The sequence below is a fragment of the Littorina saxatilis genome, linkage group LG9 (assembly GCF_037325665.1).
Source record: "Littorina saxatilis isolate snail1 linkage group LG9, US_GU_Lsax_2.0, whole genome shotgun sequence".
Taxonomy (NCBI): Eukaryota; Metazoa; Mollusca; class Gastropoda; order Littorinimorpha; family Littorinidae; genus Littorina; species Littorina saxatilis.
Window position 1 is genome coordinate 28,161,992 of NC_090253.1, and position 26,218 is coordinate 28,188,209.

Here is a 26,218-nt window from a genome sequence, read left to right on the forward strand (position 1 = left end):
ACTGGCCCTTCGTGGTCGGCTGGGCGTTAAGCAAACAAACAAACAAACAAACAAACAAACTCACCATCTCACTGGTCAGGCATTTACGTACATTGGATAAGATCGCCCCTCGAGTCACTGTCGGACTTATTCACATACCGACAATGAACAGCCTGGGTGCTCTTTGTGCACAGTCGGTACTTTTTAATGTTTGTTTGTTTGTTTGTTTGTTTGCTTAACTCCCAGCCGACCACGAAGGGCCATATCAGGGCGGTGCTGCTTTGACATATAACGTGCGCCACACACAAGACAGAAGTCGCAGCACAGGCTTCATGTCTCACCCAGTCACATTATTCTGACACCGGACCAACCAGTCCTAGCACTCACCCCATAATGCCAGACGCCAGGCGGAGCAGCCACTAGATACTTTTTAATGAACTATGATTGTTTTTAATATGAAGAAGTTAATTCAACAGCAAACAAGAGTCACAACTCACCACAACAAGCAGTCAGGGTGTTGAGTTTTGGTTATGTGACCAAGTGATCGAGGGATGGTCTAATCTTATGTAAAAGCCTGATACAATCTGAGATGTTAAGCCTGGTGTGCCCTTAACACTCGGCGAGACCTGTGCAGATGATGTATCAGGGGGGATTCACATCAGAGGGGGGGATCCACATTTCTTTTAGGGGCAATTCGACGACGCGAAGCGTTTAGTTGAAGGCGCGAAGCGTTCGAACCTCCTAGGGGGATCCGGGGGCATCCCCCCCCCCCCCCTCCAGAAAACGTTGATAAAAACAAGGACACCCTGAGCCAACAAATTACCCAACTACTGTCACTTAGAAGACAAAGGCCGGTTCGTATGGGGGGTCTGGGGGGACTCCCCCGCCCCCCCCCCCCCCCGGACATATTTAAAAAAAAAATCAAGGAAAACGGAGCCATCTGGTGCAAAATGAGCCATCAATAATGATCATTTATGACCGTGGCTGCTAAACAGAAGAAGATCAGTTTTTCTTTATTTTCAAATTTCTTTATTGCTTCTTTTTTTCTTTCTGTCTTTTAACAAAAACAAAAAAAATGTAGGCTAGGGAGGGGCGGGGGGGGGGGGGGTGGGGGTGGGGGAGGGTCCGGAAACCCCGGAACCCCCCAACCCCCCCCACCCCCCTCGGAGCCGCTCCTGATGTATGGTGATGTGTGTAAGATGCTTGCTAAGATTGGACAGTAACACCTCAAAAAAGCTATTAGAGCTATCTCGGTTTCTTACCTGCAACTCGCTGGATGCACTTTAAGATGGATGTATTCATAAATCTGTTGGAAAATAACGGTTTCCGACAGAATTGTTAAAGGCACACAGTGTAAACAGTTCGGCTCATCATCGTTGTCTCAGATCTAGCCAAGCTTAAAGGTGGGTTAAACCCACCCATCATGCATCTACTTGGGCACATACTAAGAATCAACACCCTGACTGCTTTTTGTGGTCAATCGAGATTTTTTTTATTATAGAGAATCAGTTAATTTCTGAAAAAGCCACTGGTTGCATTTATGAAATTAATTTATCACTGAAAACTTCCCACTGTGCGCAGAGAACACACATGCAGGCAGTTGATTCATGATTCGCATGTGTCCAACACTTAAACACTCCACGCGGGTTAGGGGGAAGAATTTACCCGATGCTCCCCAGCATGTCGTAAGAGGCGACTAACGAATTCTGTTTCTCTTTTTACCCTTGTTAAGTGTTTTTTTGTATAGAATATAGTCCATTTTTGTAAAGATTTTAGTCAAGCAGTATGTAAGAAATGTTAAGTCCTTTGTACTGGAAACTTGCATTCTCCCAGTAAGGTAATATATTGTACTACGTTGCAAGCCCCTGGAGCAAATTTTTGATTAGTGCTTTTGTGAACAAGAAACAATTGACAAGTGGCTCTATCCCATCTCCCCCCTTTCCCCGTCGCGATATAACCTTCGTGGTTGAAAACGACGTTAAACACCAAATAAAGAAAACACTTAAAGTGGGAAAGGGTGGGAGGTGAGGTGGGGTGGGTGGGGGGTGGGGTGGTGGCCTTATCCGATGTAAAATTCTGGCCAGATCTGAGATGGTGAGCCGAAGGGAAGGAGTGTGCCTTTAAGTTTCGTAAAGGTCGCTTAGTTAAATGTCAGTGTGCACCAGCAGCCATGGTTATTCCAGGTGTTAGTCTATCCAGTGATCAGTGCGTCGGTGTGTGCCACTCAACTCTTCTCTTTCATTGTGTCAGCACATCAGTAAATGTCCAGGACGAGTGCAAATGTTTGCCAGTGTTAGCGCAAGACACCAAGAGTCACCCAATAGCGTTCTTAGCAAATGCAAACCTCAACCTTTACTTTACGTCTGATCAAAAAACAAGAAGGTAGGTTGTTGGAAGGTTTGTTATTGACAAAACCGGCAATACAATCCGTATCATAATGTGAATGTATTGTTTTGTCAATAACAAACGTTCCAACAACCTACCTTTCTTGTTTTGTTATTCTGAATGTTGGAACGTTAGCAGTCTCTTTGTTTTTGGATTTACTTTTTATCGTTTCCTCCCACCTCATCACAGACAATAGACTCGATGTTCGGAAATAATTATTTCTGTCGGGTCACCTCTGTATGTGTTGTGAACGAGCGACTACTGATACCCGGGCCTTGCTCAGCCTGGTTTTTTTTCCAAGTACCAATTAATTCACACATGCTCCTGTCTTCATGTTTCACAAAAAAAACCAAGTCGCGTAAGGCGAAAATACAACATTTAGTCAAGTAGCTGTCGAACTCACAGAATGAAACTGAACGCAATGCAACGCAGCAAGACCGTATACTCGTAGCATCGTCAGTCCACCGCGCACGGCAAAGGCAGTGAAATTGACAAGAAGAGCGGGGTAGTACTTGCGCTGAGAAGGATAGCACGCTTTTCTGTACCTCTCTTCGTTTTAACTTTCTGAGCGTGTTTTTAATCCAAACATATCATATCTATATGTTTTTGGAATCAGGAACCGACAAGGAATAAGATGAAGGTGTTTTTAAATTGATTTGGACAATTTAATTTTGATAATAATTTTTATATTTTTAATTTTCAGAGCTTGTTTTTAATCGAAATATAACATATTTATATAGTTTTTGAATCAGAAATTCATAAAGAATAAGATGTACGTAAATTTTGATCGTTTTATAAAAAAAAATATTTTTTTTACAATTTTCAGATTTTTAATAACCAAACTCACTCATTAGTTTTTAAGCCACCAAACTGAAATGCAATACCAAACCCCGGCCTTCGTCGAAGATTACTTGACCAAAATTTCAACCAATTTGGTTGAAAAATGAGAGCGTGACAGTGCCGCCTCAACTTTCACGAAAAGCCGGATATGACGTCATCAAAAACATTTATTGAAAAAATGAAAAAAAGTATGGGGATTTCATACCCAGGAACTCTCATGTCAAATTTCATAAAGATCGGTCCAGTAGTTTAGTCTGAATCGCTCTACACACACACACAGACAGACAGACAGACACACACACATACACCACGACCCTCGTCTCGATTCCCCCCTCTACGTTAAAATATTTAGTCAAAACTTGACTAAATATAAAAACTCGCTAGTGATTGGCCCCTCCAATGTTTGTCCAAGTAAGAGCAAGGGTATTCACTCATTGAAGTGGGGAAGAAAGGATAGTGGCATTGATACCGGGACCGGCACGGCCGGGTTGCGGCCTAGTGGTAAGGCGTCCGGCTGCCCCGTGATCGGGAGGTCGTGGGTTCGAACCCCGGCCGGGTCATACCTAAGACTTTAAAATTGGCAATCTAGTGGCTGCTCCGCCTGGCGTCTGGCATTATGGGGTGAGTGCTAGGACTGGTTGGTCCGGTGTCAGAATAATGTCAGTGAGACATGAAGCCTGTGCTGACTTCTGTCTTGTGTGTGGCGCACGTTATATGTCAAAGCAGCACCGCCCTGATATGACCCTTCGTGGTCGGCTGGGCGTTAAGCAAACAAACAAAAACAAAATTGATACCGGGTCACAAAGGCTTGACTCAGTACCGTGAAAGCGGCTGAACTGACTGAGAGTTTTAATTCTTATTTGACGCAACAACATATACGTAAAACCCGTGTAAATAAAAATCCAGGCTTTTGTGTATTTTATGTTTTAAAAGTTCATTTAGAGGGCATTATACTTGTTCATGTAAGCTTAATGAGAGCTTATGAAATGAAGTAAATGATTGTTAGTGTGCGATTGTGTTTTCAGGCACTAACCAAGATCGATAAATCTCTTGACGTTTGACAGAGTTACGTACCTTCGCAGATTGTGTTATTCAAGCAGACGAAATCCCATCATGAAACCATTTCTGCTGTGCTCCTTTGCTTTCCGAAGGTTAACTGCAGTATATACGTAAGTAATGTCACACTACAGAGTTCTATTTTCAGCAGTTTTGACAAAAGTATTTAACAGTTTTTCTCTAACACGTTGTCGAAGCGTAACTCAGCCAGCGTGGCATTGCACTCACCTTCGTCACACAACTTGACTTCGTTGAGTCTCTCTAGTTGAGTTCAGTGAACTTTACTAAATTAGCAAGGACAAAAACGGCTGTTTGTTTTTCAAAACGTCTGCGACAGGCCGAACACGTCTGATTCCAATGTGTGTGTGTGTTGTACGTATTCGGATGCAAATGTCAAAGAAATGTTAAACCCAACACAGATGTTTCCTGCATATTCTGTCATGCTAAAATATTCTCAGTAGGATTTGCTTGATAAAGCAAGAACGCGCTTGAAGTATAATCACAATCAAGCAGCAGTGACACTCATGCTAACAGACATGAACTCCTTCAAACACATACATTTATAAAAATATGTTAAACAGGTGTGTGCATGCACACATGGCACACCACTACGCACCCACACACCCACATGCCAGCACACACACACACACGCCAGCACACACACACACACACGCCAGCACACCACAACGCACCCACACACCCACACGCCAGCACACCACAACGCACCCACACACCCACATGCCAGCACACCACAACGCACCCACACGCCAGCACACCACAACGCACCCACACACCCACACGCCAGCACACCACAACGCACCCACATGCCAGCACACCACAACGCACCCACACACCAGCACGCCACAACGCACCCACACACCCACACGCCAGCGCACCCACACACCCACACGCCAGCACACCACTACGCACCCACACACCCACACGCCAGCACACACACACACACACACGAACATACAAATACACACACACAAACGCACACACACACGCATATATATTCAAAAAAATCTTAGCTGGTCATATGGACACACAAACAGAGAGACAGACAGATAGGCAGGCAAACAAATAGGTAGCCATATGCAGGCAGCTAGAGGCATGCAAGCATGCGTGCATGTACACAAAAATACACACGCATGCACACACACAAACACATGCACATACACAAATGCATGTACACAGACACACATGTGTGCACACATGCACACACACAGCCTCTAAGACTCGTGTTTATGACATCACATATTGTTGTATTGAAAATCTGCCATCATTGATCATGTTCTCTTTTTACAGCACACCCAGTGCAAGGTGTTTCTCAAAAATATACACAAAGACTGGCGACAAAGGTAAGCCGTAGAACTAGAAGATAAGATTGTGATTACCACAATAACTTGTTTCTTCATGTAGCTTTTCTTAATGCTCTTCCATGCAGTTAATTATTCATGCACAGTTTTTCTCTGATGCAATTTCCTTTTATAAGGCAACCCTGGCAGCTTGGTGATCACCATGCCCAAATTTGTGATACGCTGAGTTGAGTTACAAACGACTGTAAATTTTCCACAAAAAAATGGTAGGCTCCATTGTAGCTTGATTATTCCAGATGTTGAGTATTATTCATTTACAGATTAGTTTAAAATGTCTGTTTTATTCAGCCTACAAGTGGCAGGTGTCCCATTGAATTTCACTACATCCATGGTGAATTAACTGAATTGAATTACAAGTGACCTATTGATTTTATAATGATTGGTCCAATGACTTGATTACTGCTTAATATTAGAGGTTTCTTTTCAAAACAATAGTACATCTTGCGTGGTATGTCAAGTGGTAGCTTATAATATTGAAGCCCTCAGTTTCTCGGCTGTTTGAGTTGAGAAGACAGTCAAGAACAAACATCAAAGTTAAGTTTAATTTCCCATTTGTTTTGATCCTGTGTAGACAGTATTAGATCAATGAGATTAGATAAGTATTAGATTAAAAGATTCAACAAGACAAAATGAACAGAGAGCACCTTGCACATAATACAAAAAAGAGCTCAGCACATCCATGCATGTGTTCTGCGCGAACTTAGAATCCGGTTTCATTCTAGAATGGACCGGGTCCAGGTTGGAATTCTAACCCTGCGCAAGTACAGGGGTGCCATTCTAGAATGAAACCCTTGAATAAAGGGGGCCGTAATGTTTGTAGGTAAGACAGAGTTGTCTTCCCTTGAATTATCTCCACCTGCACCTTCCCTTTGATAAGATGGGGCTGATTTGTCTACCCCTGAAAAAAATCCTTTGGCGATCTTGCGATGTCATGTCATGTCAAGAAAGTTGACACTCCTGAGTACGCAATAAACAAAGGCAGACCATAGCAAGGGGGACTACCAGGGCGGTATTGTTTGCAGGGCAGTTGTTTTTGTGATGAGAGCCGGTTGCGGCCGCTTGCAATGTCAGCGCTGTCTCCCTCTCGGAAATGTCTGGTTTTTTGACAATTTTTTTCACAGACAGACAGACAGACAGACAGACGGTCAGACCGACTAACCGACAGACAGACCAACAGAAGGACAGAGTGAGTTATAGAGCTGTTGTCACAGGTTTAAAAAAAAGTTGACATTAACAAAAACAGAAATCAACAACAACTTTTGTCTGGTTTTATAATATTATGGGAAAAACATTGAAAGCAATTCATAGTAGTAGTACTACCACAACAAATACTCTCAAAGGGGAATTCCATGCCTAAAAGTTTGACAGTTTTTATTTAATCTATCAGAATCCCTACCTTCCAAACTGTGATATGCCCACGTTTCAAACTCTTCATGTATATGAATAAGATTAAGTCAGTCCGGAAATTTCCGTTCGTAGCGATCAGTGCTGAGTGTCTCTCAAAATCGTAATCACTTTCAGAACATCACATCACAATCCCAATTCACGATGTCTTTGAGTAAAGTGTAAAAAACCCGAAAAAAAACCCAACCAAACACACAAAAAACAAAAACAAACAGAAAATCCAGTTACAAGCGAGATCGTCAAAACACTGTCAGTCCGGAAATTTCCGTTCGTAGCGATCAGTGCTGAGTGTCTCTCAAAATCGTAATCACTTTCAGAACATCACAATCCCAATTCACGATGTCTTTGAGTAAAGTGTAAAAAACCCGGAAAAAAACCCCAACTAAACACACAAAAAACAAAAACAAACAGAAAATCCACATTTGTGGCTTTGGCTGTGTGATAGTCTAACTGAAATGACTATTCCAACTTGGACCCAAATTCCAACCTTGCGCAGGGCCGATTCTAGAATGGACCAGCAACAAGGGTTTCATTCTAGAATGGCACCCCTGTACTTGCGCAGGGTTAGAATTCCAACCTGGACCCGGTCCATTCTAGAATGAAACCGGATTCTAAGAACGCGCAGAACACATGCATAAAAAATTTTCACAGTTGCTTCCCTTGGTCTGGTCTTCTAGATTATTCATTCCCAGCTCTACTCACTTGCAGAATTAATTCAGTGGTCCCGCAAGCCATTTTCTAAAACACTGATTGAGGTTTTAACAATTGTGAATCCAGGCTTTCACTGAAACATTCACCCAGTTGCACCGACCAGTCAAAACAAATCTGAAACAGAAAATTACGCTACATTTTTCAGAGAGAAATTGTCAAACAAATATCAAATGGTATGCATGACTGATTGCCAATTAATTCTTTTCCTGTATATTGAAAATGTCGACGGTAAAATATTCGGCGTTTCCTACAGTTAAAGTGATCCCTGATTAGTAGTATAGTTGCATTGATACTTGGAAAAATGTGCAAAATTGTTACAGGTGTTCATAACCATAAACTTAAAAATGCTGTATAGTCAAAATGTCATACTGTAGTAGGGACTGGTAACACTGACAAGTATAATGTTGATACTACTCTCATAACTTTGATGGAAACTTTGAGTATGACATACAAATTTTAAAGTAAATGTTGCATCATATGACTTGTGTGAAAAGAATAGCTTTTATACATGCATTTCTTGTTCTTCTTCTGTGCTCCTTACATCTGTATATAGCTTGCAATATTTTGGTGTACAGGATTACGCTTTGACAGAGCTTTGGTAGTGTACTCCGACTCTCATCATATTTAGTATTTGTTTTAATTATCATATATACTTATTTCAGGTACATCATCAACATTTACTGGTGTCAGGAAACCCAAGGATGACGCCATTTTCTCTGCCTTAGGATCAACCGATGAGCTCTCCTGTCTTGTGGGGTAGGAATTAAACACTAATATGTTTTACAGGGGAACCCGCCTTTAGAAACCATAAGCATTCTGAGAAAATCAGGCCCCAGAAAAGCGGGAATCTTAAAATGGAGCTAACTAGTGTAAAGATGTTATGAACAGAAAATCTGAGAAAACGTATACAGAGTGTCTTAAAAGGGATCGTGAGTCTTAAATCGTTGGGGGGAGGGGGGTGTCTTAAAAAGGGGGTTCCACTTTACTGTTTACTCTAATTCATATGTCCCACATTTGTTTCGTAGCGATGTGCATTATTGTGCTTGTCTGCATCATGAAGCATAGATGTTGAGTTTAGCATTAAAATTCAGAAAAATGGTGAAACGTCTTTGAAATCACTGAAAACACCAAAGTAATTTCGGCAGATGTGCCAACTTAATTTTTTTCATGGTTGGTAAAAAAAAGGTGACGTCAGGAACTGCCAGAAACTTCTAAAAATGCATATATGTTTTTATTGTTATTTAAAATAAAATTGTTTTACCAATTTCAGTACTTTAGCAAAGGAAAATTAATCATAGTGTTTTAGTATTCAGAGGTTTTTGGCTCACGTAAGTGTAGCCTATGCGATGGTAAACTTTGTCTGTCTGTGCGTGCGTGCGTGCGTATGTATGTGTGTATGTCTGTGGTAGAAACTTTAACATTTTTGGCTAAACACCGAAATACTCATTTCACGTGGTTAATTTTCAAGCACCATCTTCAAATTATTGAAGCAATGATCAACATTGTGTCGGCATGTGTGTAGTTAAAGCGTGTATCCAAAGAAAACGGGTGGTGGGGTTTTTTGAAGGGGTACAAGCAGTTGACTGGTTTGTGTCGTGTTTGGCATGTAGACGGCAGGTCAGGTGTCAAGATCAGGTCAGGGGTCGCGCGAAGGATTGTGCAGACCTGTTTACCCTCCCGGATTGTCCGGAATTATTACGGATTTGGGGTCTAAATTCCGGTATTACGGAAATCTACCGAAAATTCCGGAAATTGCGGTCGAGAGAATCTTTTTCGTGGGTGAAAATTCGAAGTCGAAATTGTGGTAGTCACCAGGACTGTGATTTCAAGGCTGACCGAAACAGCCTTTTCTGCGCATATGTACAGCAAGGTATTTGTCGGATTCCGCGGTTTTGAGATCGACATTGGTCCGAAGGGTAATTTTGGGCCGATCTCTGTGGGGACGAAATGCCAACCAAAAAAGCGAAAGTTGTACAGAAATATCGGCAAAACTATTAAGTCAAGTGGCGGTGTCTGGTGAAGTTTAAGAAGAGCGAACCACATTCATTTTGGTGATCAACTTGAGATCAGTGCAACAACAAAGCTAGTCAGTTAGCGTAGCTAGACGCAGCATTAGTTTTAACAAAATGCAGTACACAAATGAACATGGAAACAAACAAAAACACGAAATTATGTTTGGCAAAACATGAGCCTGCTTTGCATCGAGTTTATTTGATTTAGGTCTCTACTTCCACAGAATCTCCCGGACCTGCGAACCGATCTCTCACTACGGTCAGTCACGCCAGAGACATAGATGTAGGTCTATGGTCGCGCTCTTCAGTGACTTGTGCTGTTGCCGAAATTCAAGTCTTTCTGAGTCTAAAACTGATCTCCATTAATATTTCTCCAATATAGCAAAGATCACAGTTCTTTGAATCGAAAAACTTACAACAAAATGTTTAAAGGAAATAAACGAATCGGTCCTCTAAAATTAAAGGTAGCTTCTGAAGAGATCGAGTTATTATGACTATTAATGCAGGATGTCTGATGTGACAGAATGTAAGGTGGTTTTGTTCACATGCATCTTGACTGTAAATAGTCCAAGGGCGAAGTACGGGGGTGGGGGGGGGGGGGGGGGGGTGATACAGGGGTTCCGGACACCACCCCCCCCCCTTGCTGTCAAAAAAGCAACAAAAAACACAAAAATTCAGTCTGTGGGAAAAAACAAAACATTTTCTGTCTGTGAAATTTTTGTTTTTGTCGGAAGCAGATATCAATGAAGATAAATTGCCATTATTTAATACTAACTTTAAAAGAAATAACGAGTGGCTGCTGACACCAGTTTATCATGTTTAAAATCAAGGATAAGCCACAAATTGTTAATAAAATAGCTAAAATTCTTCAGCCAGACCCCCCAACCCCTGGACCCCAGGTTGTACCCCCCCCCCCCCCCCTCTAGCTCTCTTGCTCCGCCCCTGAATACTGTTATTTTTTTTTATTTTTTTAGATAAAGTAAACTTGTCTTTGTTAACTTGCATATGTATCAGGTGTCTTGTGTTGTGTGTTTGTGGTGTGTGTGATCGAGCTTCTGTGTGTGTAGTACAATACTGTTAAACATGGTTATCAATTTTGTACTTTTTTTGCATGGTAGTGCGCGAATTAACGTGTCGTTTAATCATTTTCGAGCTGGTTTATGGTTGATAAAAAAGATTACTCAAAGATGCCTCAAATTACGGAAAAGTAACAGTTGCATTCCTGATTTTCATGTGGGGGGGTAAACAGGTCTGATTGTGGTCCAGTTCTCACCTCGCCGATTCGCCGGGGAAGACGATTTCATGTTGTTCGGTTTCTAAGCTCCAGAAAAGTAAATAAAGAAGATACCAAAGGGAGATTTCCTACAATTTGATCTGCACAGCGTGTTTCCAATGTCCACGCGAGGAAGAGCTGTCGAAGCGCGGCAGTCAGTGTCGATCTTGCAGCCGTATCCCGGTAAGTTCAGAGACAGATCTAGTGTCTCCCACTCTGATAACGTGTCACCTACTGTTAATCCGTTTTGTTTTAATTTCTTTTTATTTCAGCAGACACGGATGTCAAACACAGTGCTAGGCAGTCACCTCCAGTGAAATGAGTTGATCTAAAGTGCCTGTAATGTTTGGATGTCTTTGCTCGTGGTTCGATTTATGTGAATTTCAAGACTTGCAGTAGAGTCTCAAGTTAAGTTTACTCTGCCCGAAAAAAAAACTGTCCACCATTTACTTGAACATGCAGATATAAGGAAACGGAATGAATCTGTTCTCAAAGTCAAAATGATCACGATTTTTTCCTCAGATTCAAAACATGCACTGTCATGGTTTTGTCTGTACAATTTAGTAAGTCTTAAGTACTTTGCAACAACTTCCTTGAACGTGAAAGACAGTTTTTGAATGCTAGATCTGTATCGCGTTTCATTCCAGACTCGATCCTCTCTTTGATTGTAGATCTACTGTTTGCTGTTTACGCACTATCATATGATTCGCTATGTAACGTTTGGTAAGCTTACCTTGCAACAGCTTTCTTGTCTTTGTTGGCATTTCTGGCTGTGTTGACCGTCAGAATTATTTTAAGAACCAGGCTGCTGCAGTCGACATGTTTCGCATATTGTAGGGTTACCGTGCTGCATAGGTAAAGTGGCTTGTATAACCTGACTATTCTGTTTCAAAACACTGTTTATATTTGTGTAGGTTGTAGTCATCATAACTAATCGCATTTTGCCATTTGTTTCAGAAAGGAGGTTAACCTACAACAAGATCGACGCTATGTCAGATATGGCCAGAAATCTGTCAGTGTGTCCAAAAAGTGTTACACAAACACCATTTTTTAGACTTGCTTTATCTTATTAATGTTGTTGTGGGTAAGAAAGGAGATGTGGTTTTTAGCAGAATAAAACTGTTTTTATTGGTATGGGCCACCTGGGGCAGTTAAAACCCGTTATAAACCGTTATTTTCTAATTTTTCACCGATCTTTATGAAATGTTGTGGTTAGGTTGGTTGTCCCTAACTGAATTTCAACAAGAATAAAAAGTTGATTTTTGGCAGTTAAAAAACCGTTAAATCCCGTTTTTTCACCAATCTTTATGAAATTTTGTGAGTAGGTCCGTTGTCCATAACTGAGTTTCAATACGTACTTTTCAGAAGAAAAACAAGCTTTTGTCAGTTATAAACCGTTATTTTCTAATTTTTCACCGATCTTTATGAAATGTTGTGAATTTCAACAAGAATAAAAAGTAAAATTTTGGCAGTTAAAAAAACGTTAAATCCCGTTTTTTCAGGAATCTGTCAGTGTGTCCAAAAAGTGTTACACAAACACCATTTTTTAGACTTGCTTTATCTTATTAATGTTGTTGTGGGTAAGAAAGGAGATGTGGTTTTTAGCAGAATAAAACTGTTTTTATTGGTATGGGCCACCTGGGGGGGGTCAGGTATAGTGTCTTGAGCACTTAAGGGGAGGTTCTAGCATGGGTGAAAGCGATTTTTCCAAAAAAATGTGATTTTGGGGTTCTTGCAATAATGGGTAGATAAAACATTGTATAGTATTGTGGTAGAAGAAATTTCACCAAATCATTAAACCGTTAAAATGACAGTTTAACCGCCAAAAAACACTCTGCTCCTTATTTCTTGGTCCCTAATTGTCGGATTTATAATAATAATAATAATAACGGGCATTTATAAAGCGCCTTATCAAAAGTTCAAAGCGCGGGACAACAATACATGTATACAAAAATCATACAATCACTGTCAGATTCAAACAACACATCATGCACATCTCACATCCCCAGACTCTATACTAAGGATATTTACACCAACATTGGCACAGTGATCCATTGTCCCTAACTAATCTCCAATACAAACTTTTCAAGAAGAAAAAGTTAATTATTGGCAGTTAAAAAAACCTTTATAAACCGTTATTTTCTAATTTTTCACCGATCTTTATGAAATGTTGTGGTTAGGTTGGTTGTCCCTAACTGAATTTCAACAAGAATAAAAAGTTGATTTTTGGCAGTTAAAAAACCTTTAAATCCCGTTTTTTCACCAATCTTTATGAAATTTTGTGAGTAGGTCCGTTGTCCATAACTGAGTTTCAATACGTACTTTTCAGAAGAAAACCAAGCTTTTGTCAGTTATAAACCGTTATTTTCTAATTTTTCACCGATCTTTATGAAATGTTGTGAATTTCAACAAGAATAAAAAGTAAAATTTTGGCAGTTAAAAAAACGTTAAATCCCGTAAGATCTACTTTATTCATAGGTTTGTGTGTGTTCGTTTGTAAGAGCAGTGAGTGATAATAGCATGACGTTAGGCTTTTTGAGCTAGCATCGTGGCTTACGCGCTTAGGACGAGGATGTTAATGACAAAACCAGGAAATCCCAACAAAGTGTCTGTGCATCAGTCATTCCTGTCCCTTTTCTAAGTTACACACACACACACACACACACACACACACACACACACACACACACACACACACACACACACACACACACACACACACACACACACACACACACACGCACGCACACACACACACTGAAAAAAACATATGCAAGCATCAACATTTCAACGAGACAAACCCAATGCTGGTGTGTCGAAGGAGACAGCCACAGCGGGCTTGTTCGAATCAAAGTATCACACCATATCTTCAGCGTATTACCAATTCCTGTCCTAATATAGACCAGTTGGTCTAAGAGGACGTTAAACCCTAATGGTCAGTCAGTCTCTCTCTCTCTCTCTCTCTCTCTCTCTCTCTCTCTCTCTATTCCTGTCACCGCCCTCAATCTGTGCCTTGTACAATGATCTGGTAATTTTATTTAAGTTTATTTTATTTAATTAATTTTATTTAAGTTTTTACCTTGTGTTTTGTGTTGAAAAATAAATACATACTCCAGAATTAACAAAAAGTGTCTTGTACATTTTACGTGTTCTTTGTAAAATATTGCCCCAGCCCCTCCACCTGTGAAGAAAGGACACCTGTCTAATAGGGACACCATTACCATACCCCAAGGGTGTCCTTTAGAGACAGGTTTTACTGTACTGCCGAACAACACTTTTCTTCCAAGTTCCATTGTAACGAAACACTTGCCTGGAATTGTAATGTCTTTTATACACTTAAATACCTGCCCACAGATAAAATGGAGCCACAACCCCAAACCAAATATAATATCCCATCTAAAAAAAAAGTCACATCCCCAAACGCAAAATAATTAACCCTAACTGCCGGATGCAAATTGAAACACATTTTTTTCATTAGTTTTAATTATATTTTGCCTGAGGAAAACAAAACAGCCTGAAATGGACTGGGTGGTCGAGTGGTAACGCACTTGCGCTCGGAAGCGAGAGGTTGCGAGTTCGAACCTGGGTCAGGGCGTTAGCAATTTTCTCCCCCCTTTCCTAACCTAGGTGGTGGGTTCAAGTGCTCGTCTTTCGGATGAGACGAAAAACCGAGGTCCCTTCGTGTACACTACATTGGGGTGTGCACGTTAAAGATCCCATGATTGACAAAAGGGTCTTTCCTGGCAAAATTGTATAGGCATAGATAAAAAATGTCCACCAAATACCCGTTTGACTTGGAATAATAGGCCGCGAAAAGTAAATATTCGCCGTAATGGCTTGAGGTTTACTGGCCGATGTGAATGCGTTATATATTGTGCGTAAAAAATGTCTGTTTGTCTGTAAAAAATTCAATTTCAAACGGCAGAAATTAATATGTAAAGCGCGGAGAGCAACGGTTAATTGTGGTTCGCGCTATATAAGCTCTCATGATAATAATAATAATAATAACAAGTCGCGTAAGGCGAAAATACAACATTTAGTCAAGTAGCTGTCGAACTTACAGAATGAAACTGAACGCAATGCAATTTTTCAGCAAGACCGTATACTTGTAGCATCGTCAGTCCACCGCTCATGCTCGTGGCAAAGGCAGTGAATTTGACAAGAAGAGCGGTTTAGTAGTTGCGCTGAGAAAGATAGCACGCTTTTCTATACCTCTCTTCGTTTAAACTTTCTGAGCGTGTTTTAATCGAAACATATCATATCTATATGTTTTTGGAATCAGGAACCGACAAGGAATAAGATGAAAGTGTTTTTAAATTGATTTCGAAAATTTAATTTTGATAATAATTTTTATATTTTTAATTTTCAGAGCTTGTTTTTAATACAAATATAACATATTTATATGTTTTTGGAATCAGAAAATGATGGAGAATACGATAAACGTAAATTTGGATCGTTTTATAATTAATTTTTTTTTTACAATTTTCAGATTTTTAATGACCAAAGTCATTAATTAATTTTTAAGCCACCACGCTGAAATGCAATACCGAAGTCCGGGCTTCGTCGAAGACTACTAGACCAAAATTTCAACCAATTTGGTTGAAAAATGAGGGCGTGACAGTGCTGCCTCAACTTTCACGAAAAGCCGGATATGACGTCACCAAAGACATTTATCGAAAAAACGAAACAAAGTTCGGGGATATCAATCCCAGGAACTCTCATGTAAAATTTCATAAAGATCGGTCCAGTAGTTTGGTCTGAATCGCTCTACACGCACGCACGCACACACACACACATACACACACACATACACCACGACCCTCGTTTCGATTCCCCCTCAACGTTAAAACATTTAGTCAAAACTTGACTAAATGTAAAAATTAGATAGCATGACTAACCTACCTCCCTAAGATTATTTGCAATTGCCAATGAGCTTTGATCATATGGAGGTCTCCCTTTTGCGTACTTCGGAGCGGTGTCACGTGATACGCAGAAATGGGTTGGAGGGCAAGAAGCGGAACGGCTAGTAGCGTCAGTGCGCCGCTCGATGATTCGGGAGTGTTTTAATTGAATAATGTCAAAATCAGGAACAAAAACGGTCGACCAGCCAAAAGAGAAGTACATTACATCATTGAGTGACGTTGCTAAAGTGCGATACTTGGAGAAATTGACCGAAGCTCTTTAGTTTCAGACTACATATAATTTCTGCTTCAGTGTGTGTGCATGAGTTTTCATTTTGTTATTATTCAAGAACTTGTAGTTCTATTTCTAACTTTGTATGTTTATGTGTGAAGCTCTTTAGTTTTAGATTACCTATTATTTCTGCTTCAGTGTGTGTGAGTTTTCATTTCATTGTTATTCGAGAAATGGTATTTCTAACTTTGTATGTTTATGTTTGGAGAAGCGATTCTTTTTTCCTTTTTGGGATCAAGTCTGGTGTCTGCTTTAGTGCTTACTTTGATATTACCTTAGAACATTTATTGTGAACCTGTAAATGTGTAATGTGTGTGTGTGTTTTTTGTTCTTTTTATATTTAGTCAAGTTTTGACTAAATATTTTAACATCGAGGGGTTTATTTTTTCTATTTCTTTTTACTTTAGTGCTGCGGAAGACAGTAACTAAAAATTTCCCTGAATTCAGTGTTACGTGTTTTTTGTTTTTAATTTTTATATATATGTTGACAATGACAGTTCAGTTAAATAAAGCGTTGAACACATTATATGTATTTTAATTTTTACCAATCTGTCACTCTGTGAATGTGAAGCTGGTGTGAGTGTGATATTTAACACATTACTTTTGATTTGTACCTAATCTCTGCCTATGTTAGCTCCAGTAGGTGTGTTTTCAACAGTTTTGTTCAATTTTGTGAAACGTTACTGTTTTGAGACAAACCAGACACATATTTTTCCGTTTAGGACAGCTGGGCTCAACATATTAACTTTGTTGACTAAACAAAGGAGCCATTACACAGATACACATTCATTCTGACAATCACTCACCAGATTCTTCACAATTAAGAAATTTCTCAGATAAGACACACGCAAGCTTAAAAAAAAAGTCTTAAGAACAAAAACGTTACTGCAACAACAATGTATTTATTAGTTCTTACTAAAATCACATGCTTCAATAAAAAAAAGAGCATAAACTGTACAGACATGCTAACCAGCACTGATTAAGGCACACACTTGGAGTCAAAAAGCTATGGCATCAACATAAGCAGTGTTGAATCTGTTTCAAATTGCACACTTCAGTCAAAAAGCTATGGCATCAACATATGCAGTGTTGAATCTGTTTCAAATTGCACACTTCAGTCAAAAATCACATGTCTGACAATGAGTGAATTAGTGTTTCCAATCAATGAACGGTAACTGTTTACATATAAAAACTGAAAAAAAAGTGAAAAAAAAAGAAAAGAACTGTACACACACACACTTGGCATCAGATCTCAAAATCAAATAAGGAAAAGTGTTGAGTCTTGAAAATGCTTTGAATTATACACACTTGAGCCAGGAAGCAAAGGAACTACACTCATGCCAGCCAGCACAAGTCATACAGATACTGTACACAAGTCAAATCAATACTGTGTGTCAGGTTTGGCATCCACACAAACAGTTTTGTTTCTGTTTTAAATCACACACTTGTCAATAAACTATACAGACATGCTAACCAGCATTGATTAAGGCACACACTTGAGTCAAAAAGCTATGGCATTAACATAAGCAGTGTTGAATCTTGTTTCAAACTGCACATTTCAGTCAAAAAGCGAGTGAATCGGTGTTTCAATCATTAGCAAAATTAATACTGCTGTTGAGTAAATCTCGGTGTCTTCCTCCAGCGTCGACTTTCGGAATTCTGAAAAATGCAAGAGCATTTTCCTTGTTGCTTCGGCTTGTGCAACCGATTATGCAACAAGTATTCACCATCTTGAATGAAATTTAGTCAAATCGTCGACGCAAATACGGAATCGCCGCAGCGAAACTTCGCGATCGGCACCACGCTTCCATGTTTTCGCTAAGCGGCGCGGTGGCTTCTTGCCCTCCAAGCCCCGGTGCGCACGAAGTGATGACGTCAATAGGGAGACCTCCATAAACTAAGAATGTCACAGACCTATGGGTAACCAAGCACCACTAACACCTACACAAAACCACCCCCCCCCCCCCCCCCCCCCCAAACAAAATTCAACAACATTCGATTTTCGACTGAATCATTCAGGTACGAAAACTTTTTCCTTTCAAACATTGTTTTTATCCTCTTTCGTAAGAAATCACTCGATTTATAGCAGTTTCATTCTCAAAAACGACAAAAGTGATGTACGTTACTATTTGGATGACGACCATGCACACTTTACCCGTGGGGCTGGGCTCGTCCATCTCGCACGTAGGTGTGAAAGTCCTGTTGTCATTGATAGATCATATGCAAATGACCAAGGGAGACTAGTTAGGTCACGCTTGTCACAACATCTCGGCAAAACGAGAACGTTTTATATTGGTTATAAGTAATTTTTCTTTACACAAAATCAACAAATCGTGTCGATTTTCACGAATCACAGACAAAGCATGCATTGCAAGCAATTTTTTAAATATTATTTTAGACTTAGTAGACTGTGTGAACCTCGAAATCGATCTTTGGCGGCCATCTTACATTTACCGCGGACTGTACGACCGTTTGACTGACCGATACCGAATTTACACAAGGATAATAACGTACATCTCGCATCACTTTTCCAAGCGAAATGAACGAAGTTGGCAGCTCCGTCGAGCTCATTTTTGGTCTCATTAAACACTGCATTCATTTCCTGTCTGGTTTGTATGAAGGATTTACTGGTCGCGCACGTGTTCGGAGTACAGTTCTTACAAAACTGAAAGCACCCAAAATCGCGTAACGCTTTTTTCTCCAGAATGACTAGGTAAGGTTGGAATCACAAGTCCGTTATTCATTGCTTACGGCATAAATTTGCCACCATGTTATACCAAAACGTTCGTCCATTCATCCTCTTTCATCCAACACAAAAATGTTCTTTGCAAAAAAAGTTTATTAGAAGCAGGAGCCTGCCAAATAATTCAAGCGGGCTCTTTCCTTCTTTCGACGCCATGACAGATTCTTGGCCATATATGCCTCAGCCACATGAAGACTTCCGAATTTAGATCTACTCGGCATGGTGACAAGTCTTGATGAAAAGTATAGGACTGAGGACAACAGTGGAAAAAGTGCCCACATGGCAGGTACCTAACCTATTACCCTAGTCATTTTATCTGTTTGCCTTCTTTTGAAAATTATACATGGAGTTGATATGATGCGTTAGTTTTAACTGTGTGTGCGTGTGTGTGTGTGTGTGTGTGTGTGTGTATGTGTGTGTATGTGTGTGTGTATGTGTGTGTGTGTATGTATGTGTGTGTGTGTGTTACGGAGTTAGTGAGTTTGTGTTATGTTACTGTTTGTTGATTTCTTACGGGAGCCTTGAAGGCTTCGCCTCTTGTTAGTACATGTATTCATTTATTTGCTTAATCTGTAGGCTGGCTGTAGAACACTGCAAGGATACACACATACATCTGGAAGAACCACTTCAAGATCAACTTCAACAGGTAATTTGACTTCATTAAAACTTACGCAAATAGAATGCATGGTTTAAATGACTATGTTTTATGTGTACACTGAAGAGTGACACAAATAACATTCAGTATTAAGGTAACAGTTACAGTAATACATTTCTTGTTCAGTGTTTTTTTACAGATCAAGTACATTGTCCAGGATATGTTGACAGGGTAGGATTGTAGAGACTCAGGTTTAGATAACTGTGTTTTGGGTGAAAGTTCAAAGCCTCAAATTCATTGGGCGAAGTTGACTTCATGGAGCTGGCTACGCCCAGCTTTTCCACTGAATATTTTGTAAAGAATACTTTGGGAAGTCTTTCGCAATATTTACTGTAGGCTCAATTAAGGACCAGCTTAAGGTGCAGGGATTTCTTCGGTGTCTTCAGTCCGCAAAACGGCTATACTCATTTTTATTTTGCCTAAATTTTTTTGCCACAGTCTGGACTATAGCATCTGAACATTATAGACACTTTTGTCGCTATTTCATTGCATTTGACAAAAGAAAATAAATACCAAACAATATCCCGGAAGTGGTAAATAAAATGATGTGTGATGTTAAGAGGCTCCACTGAATTATTTTTCAGATTCAGTGCATTCTGCAGGATGTGGGTTCCAATGTCGCCACTCCAATTAGTTCTGCAAGAGACGCCCATCTCAGTGAGTGTACTTCAGCTTTTTTTTGGGGGGGGGGGGGGGTAAGGGAGGGGTGTCTTACTTGCTAAAGTCTGCCTGTCATTTGTGTGTGTGTGTTTGCATTTCTGTGTGTGTATCTCTGTGTGTGTGTGTACATGTATCTGCGCGCGAGATACTGTGTTTATCTGTCTATCTGTTCGGCCTTCCTGTCATCTGTGTATCCGTCTCTGCATCCATGTCTGTTATCTTCTCAGAAAGTACCTCCCAGTAGTATGTATGCTTAAAGCCACATTCCTTCCTGTTTGGCTCATCGTCTCCGATTTGGCCTGTAGACCTTTACGTGGGGTAAGACAACCCCTCAATTGGACACTTACCAAAAATGAACAGCCGGGGTGCTGTCTGTGCCCAGTGGAATAGTTTTGATGAATTTTAATTTTGTTAAAGCCACTCGTCCAGCGGTTTTCTGGGAATCGTTCTACACACACACACACACGCACACACACACACACACACACATACACACACACACACACACACACACACATGCTTGAACTCACATGCACACACACATACACCCACACACACACAGCAATACCTTTATCTTGATTCCCAATCTATCTGAAAATATTTAGTCAAGTTTGACTAGATTGCATTGCCTTCTTTTCAGAAAGGGTCAAGTTCAGTGACCAAAATGTGAAGATGCTGGAAGCTTGGATTGATGAAATGACAGATCAGCTTCCTCCTCTGAAAAACTTTATTCTGCCTGTAAGTATAGCCATATTGCATTGCACGAGAGTGAGAGACAGACAGACAGACAGAGAAAGAAAGAAGTGTGTGTTTGTGTGTGAATGTTGTTGTGGGTGGATGAGGGGGAGATTGTGACTGTCAGACTGTTGTTGATCAGTCAGTCTCGCGAGTCTGTTTGGAGTGTATTTGTTTGATAGTGTGCATGCATGCATGTTTTTCCACCTGTCTGTCTATCTGCTTGTCGGTCTGTGTGTGCTGGTACCAGTAAGTATTTCCAGTATCACGCAAGCTAAAAAAACCTGTTCGTCTGCACTGGTAATTGATTCAGCCCATGGGTGCTGCATGGCTAGTAAGTGGATGCACTGACAGTTGCCCTCAGCTCTTGACCTCAAGCAATCATGCATGACCACATGGTCAGCTAACAGCATGATGGTCAGCCTTCTATATATGTGACCAGTAGGGGGAGAAGAAAGATGCAGGATCGTTAAACACCCGGTAGCTCAGTGGGTAGAGCACTGGACTTGTGGTCACAGGTTCCAACCCTGGCCGGGACGGAGACAGGTCAACTTTTTGTGCAGACTCAGAGACGGTATCCATGTTCCACCCCCATGTTACCACTGTGGCACGTAAAAGACCTCGGTCATTCTGCCAGAAGTGCAGGTGGCTGATTACACATAAACACGCACACACCTTGGTAGTGCGACTCTGTTGCTGCTAGCTTTCCGCTGGGAGGAAGCGACCTGAATTTCTCAGCAATAGGACTATAAAGGTATGAAAATGAAATCCTCCGAAAACGGCGTATGGCTGCCTAAATGGCGGGGTAAAAAACGGTCATACACGTAAAATTCCACTCGTGCAAAAAAACACGAGTGTACGTGGGAGTTTCAGCCCACGAACGCAGAAGAAGAAGATGAAAATGAAAAACAAAACAGAGTGAAAACAGATTGGTTCAGCATTTCAAATCTGGCCTGGGTTTTACATGCAATAAGACCATCCATCCACTTGGTCACATACCAAACAATATGCATGAATAGCTTGGGTGTTCTCTGTGCACAGTGAGAATTGTTTGATGAATTGATGTTGCAAAAGCCGCTAGAGGCTTTAAAGAAATTAATTCAACAACAAATTTGGAGACTCAGCGCAGCAAGCAGTCAGGGTGTCTATTTTGTTCTTTCCCCAAGTTTTTTGGTTCTTACGGTAACTGATGCTAATTTTTGATGTTTTCAGTCAGGGGGGAAGACTGCTGCAAGCCTTCACCTTGCCAGAGCCGTGTGCCGTAGAGCGGAGAGGGAGTATGTACTGTAGTCAATAAGGGAATACATGATGTGTGCTTGTGTGAAAATGACGAAATAGTGTGTGTTTTAGGGTGTGAGTGTGTGTGTATGTGTACGTGCGCACGTCTCTGTGTGTGTGTTTGTGTGTCTGTACGTGTGCATGTCTGTGTGTGTGTGTATGTTACAGTGTGTGTGTGTGTGTGTGTGTTTCAACTATTAGGGAAGATGTCTTTTTGCAGATTAGATTAAGACTCTTGCAAATGAATCACCCTTTACTATTAGACTAATAAGTCAGAAATTCAAACAAGTGAATACTGAATAAAGTGTTTGGAGAAAAAACCCAAGAAAAAACCCCAGAAAAAAAGATAAGCTGCAACGCAATAGTGGAAATTTAATGTTAAGGCCTTCACACAAACACAGACACAGACTCACAAAAATAGACCCACACCGACAAACACACACACACACACACACAGAGCTTTTGCTGCCTAAATTTGAGTAAACACCATGTGAATTTGAAAGGAATTTTTTTCCGTTTCAGCTTAACCCCTTTGGCAAGGGATGGAGAGATTGAATTGGCAACATTTGCCTTCATGAACAGGTATTTCTTTTAGAAAGTGCTTATGCATCATCACGTCTGCATATTTGCATGTGTGTGTGTTTGTGTGTGTGTGTGTATACACCTTTACAAATATTAGGTCTAAATTTGTTTAGACAACACAGCCAATTCATTAGTGTCAGAATTATGTAGAATGCTGAAGTATAAGCAAGGTTTCGCTATTCGTTGTTATACTGTGATAAATCTAAGAGAGTGGTCTGGCTGGCTCCTTTGTTTAATTAATTGAGATTTATTTTTTAGTACAACAGTAGCTTTCTTTTTGCAGTGGCAATATTGAAACAACAGCTTTTTTCCCTCATACAGTATTTGTGAAAGTTTAACTTATTGTTACACGCTACATACATCATTGGCTTCGATGTCAAATCGTTCTCTTATAACGTGCAGGTCATTTATTCTGCAGGAATGGCCAATTAAATCTCAAAATTTTAACTCGCCAGCCGGACGAGTAACTTCAAGAAAGTCACTAACCCGGTAGAAATGTCGCTGGCCTGGTTCATACCACAGTTGATCTGCAGTGTTTATATGGTTTTAAAACTCAATATTACAAACAAAAGTGTTGCATTTGACCATGCAGAACGTTCACGTACTGGCCAGTCAGGCGAGTGTTATCAGGCGGTTTCCACTAGCCCTGCAGATTTTGCACTCGCCCCTGGTGATCGGGCGGACGATTTGTCCATCCCTGTTCTGCTTTCTTTGGGAAGTGTTGCAGGGTTTCAACAGGTCTGGTGGCAAAATTTTCTTTTTTTTCTTTTTCAGGTTGAGCGATTATCTTTTCACTGCTGCCAGGTATGCGGCCGTGAAGGAAGGAAGGCAGGAGAAAATTTACAGACGAATAGACAGCACAGAATCTGAGGAAAAGTGATGATAGAGCTGTGGGGTTGTTGTGTAGATTGATTAAATTACATATTCTTACCCAACTCACATAGATAGCAATAACTTCGTTTGGTTGCTAAGACATTGAAGCACTCTTACATGGTAACATGGGGAGATAACTCTAAAACAAAAACCGCATGCCATATAAGGCATGGTCCATGGTGGTTATCTCCCCTGCCGGTGTACTGCGCATGCGCAGGATGTATACCGGTGACAATCATTCCTTTTTCTTCAACGCACGGCGCTGGACGTGTTTGAAGTGCTCTGGCTTTTCTTTAAGCCATTGGTCTGTACTTGTGTGGAGACCATCGAATCTCGGTAACGTTGTTTCATCTTTCTTCTCTTCTTCAAGAATTGGTGAGAGATTTCATTTTTATTATTGAGAAAATTTTTCTTAGCGTATTTGAGCGTTTTGCATCTTGTTGTTGTGAGTTCATTTTTTCATTCAAAATGGCTGACAAGCTGAAAGATAAAGAGAAGGTTCGGAGTTCTGCCAAGCAGGTTAGCTCTCCAGGTTCTCAATCAGGCAAAGCGGGCAAAGCTAAAGCTAAGGCGGCTACGGCCACAACTACTCGTAGTTCTCAGAAAAATTCTCATATTGAGAACTTGTCCGTTGTTAGGGTTCTCAACCCGGAGACTCAAGAATCCTTTTTTGTTTCCATTGATGCCAAACCTACCTCTTCTGACAAAGTATTTTCGGAGAAAGTTCAGGCTCCTCAAGCCGATCAATCTTTGAGTAGAGCCGATTTACTGGCTATTTTGTCTTCTTTTAAGACAGAGGTGCATGACATGTTAGCGACGGAACGGCAGATAGCTTTGTCTGCTTCACTGCCCCTTCCGCCAGGAGTTGGAAGCTCTAAGTCTCTTGCGCGGGTTCGTTCAGAACCATCTGCGACAGTTACGTCCGCTGACGTAGTCGCAGAACCAACAGTGGTGTTGGAATCGTCGTCAGGTTCTCCTTTCGACAAATTTTTGTCTGGTTCTCAGACAACAGCACCTCCTGGTCCTCTCGGCGCTTACGTGTCGGCAGGAGGTGTTCTTAGCGAAGTACGCAAGCCTGCGGCAACGGGTGCCTCTCCCACTGTCTCAGCTGGTTCGAGGAATACCAGCCATAAGGTTCTTGGCGAAGTACGCAAACCTGTGGCCACGGGTTCCTCTCCCACTGTCTCAGCTGGTTCGAGGAATACCAGCCATAAGGTTCATTCCTCACGTCAACCTTATTCCCTTCCGGGGTACGGGTTGGGGTGGGAAGAGCATATGTCCGCTACTTCCGGTAGTAGGACAACAGGATCTTCCGGTCGCCATTCTATGACCCCGGTTGATGCTGATGCTTACCAATCCACTGCCGGTTCCGCTTCCGCTTTTGCGGCTGTGGCTTCTGGTGGCAGTATGGTATTGCCTTCTGCCGCTAACACTTCGGTGTTGGTAGTTGGCACTCATCAGCCTTCGGCTTCCGGTTCCATTTCGGCGGTTTCCGCTGGCCTTACACAGGCTGCATCCACTTCCTCTCCCAGTGTTTCAGCTGGCATGAGGCAAGGGGATGGGGGATCTGTTCACAGACTTCCTGCTTCAGGGAATTTTTCCCAACCTTTTCCGGTTTCGGCACATGTCGACTCAACGGGATTGGTTTCTGGTTCTCATCCTTCAGATGATCGTTGGGATGCCACTGAACAAGATGAAGAAGAGATGGAGGAAGAAGCTTCTGAAGCAGATGGGGATGCCCCTATTCGACTTCCGGCTAGGCTGTCAGCTTTGTTGACACTAGCAGCAGAGGTTACTACACACTATTTCCCTGAAGGGGTAGCTGTAGCATCTTCATCTGCGGTTCCTCCACCATCAGCTTTTGCTGATTTTGCTCCTTCCCATGAGCAATCTGCGAACTTCAAGTTTTTAGAGTCTCCTTCGGTGGCCTTCCAACTTGCAAAAGTTTTCTCAAACGATGGTTCTGCCCCACCTCTGCCTTTGTTGTCAGCACATGGGGAAGCTCCTGCCTCGGCTTTGCCTTGGTTGGCGTCTCCTGGACGATTGGCTCATCACACTGTGACTGCCAACAGGAAGATTCGTCTTGCTAATTCTGGCAGGAACTTGATCGATTCCTTTGCTCTGCCAACAGCTCCACTTCCGGTTTTGTCGAACTTGGCAACCATTAGGCAAGATGGTTACAACAAAGAGAGACTTTCTATTTGCAAAGAAAAAGATCTCATTGCTGTTGAAGAATGTGGCCGCTCTTCCTAGGAATTAGCGTCTTTGACTGAGACGCTAATTCGCTCTCTTTCGCGTGCGGTTACGTCCTCTTTGGATCCGTTCGTGTTCAGACAGGACGCAGATCCGAAGGACGTTGCTTTGCTCTTTGCAACCTTAGCGAGGGTATCTTCAGAGCAAATGGCAATGTCTGCAAGGTTGTACGCGCAGACTGTTCTCTGGCAACGAGAAGCTCTTTTG

At 41.3% G+C, this 26,218-nt stretch overlaps 1 protein-coding gene across 1 annotated transcript; it reads left to right on the plus strand.

Moving 5' to 3' along the window:
- Positions 1-4,274: 4,274 nt before the first annotated feature.
- LOC138975782 (corrinoid adenosyltransferase MMAB-like) lies at positions 4,275-23,875 on the plus strand. The gene is made up of 9 exons (XM_070348532.1): positions 4,275-4,373; positions 5,569-5,621; positions 8,417-8,510; positions 19,552-19,621; positions 20,215-20,287; positions 20,931-21,028; positions 22,238-22,302; positions 22,826-22,885; positions 23,660-23,875. The coding sequence occupies exons 1-9, from the start codon at positions 4,318-4,320 to the stop codon at positions 23,763-23,765; spliced, it is 675 nt and encodes a 224-aa protein (XP_070204633.1). The 5' UTR covers positions 4,275-4,317; the 3' UTR covers positions 23,766-23,875.
- The last annotated feature ends 2,343 nt before the right edge of the window (positions 23,876-26,218 follow it).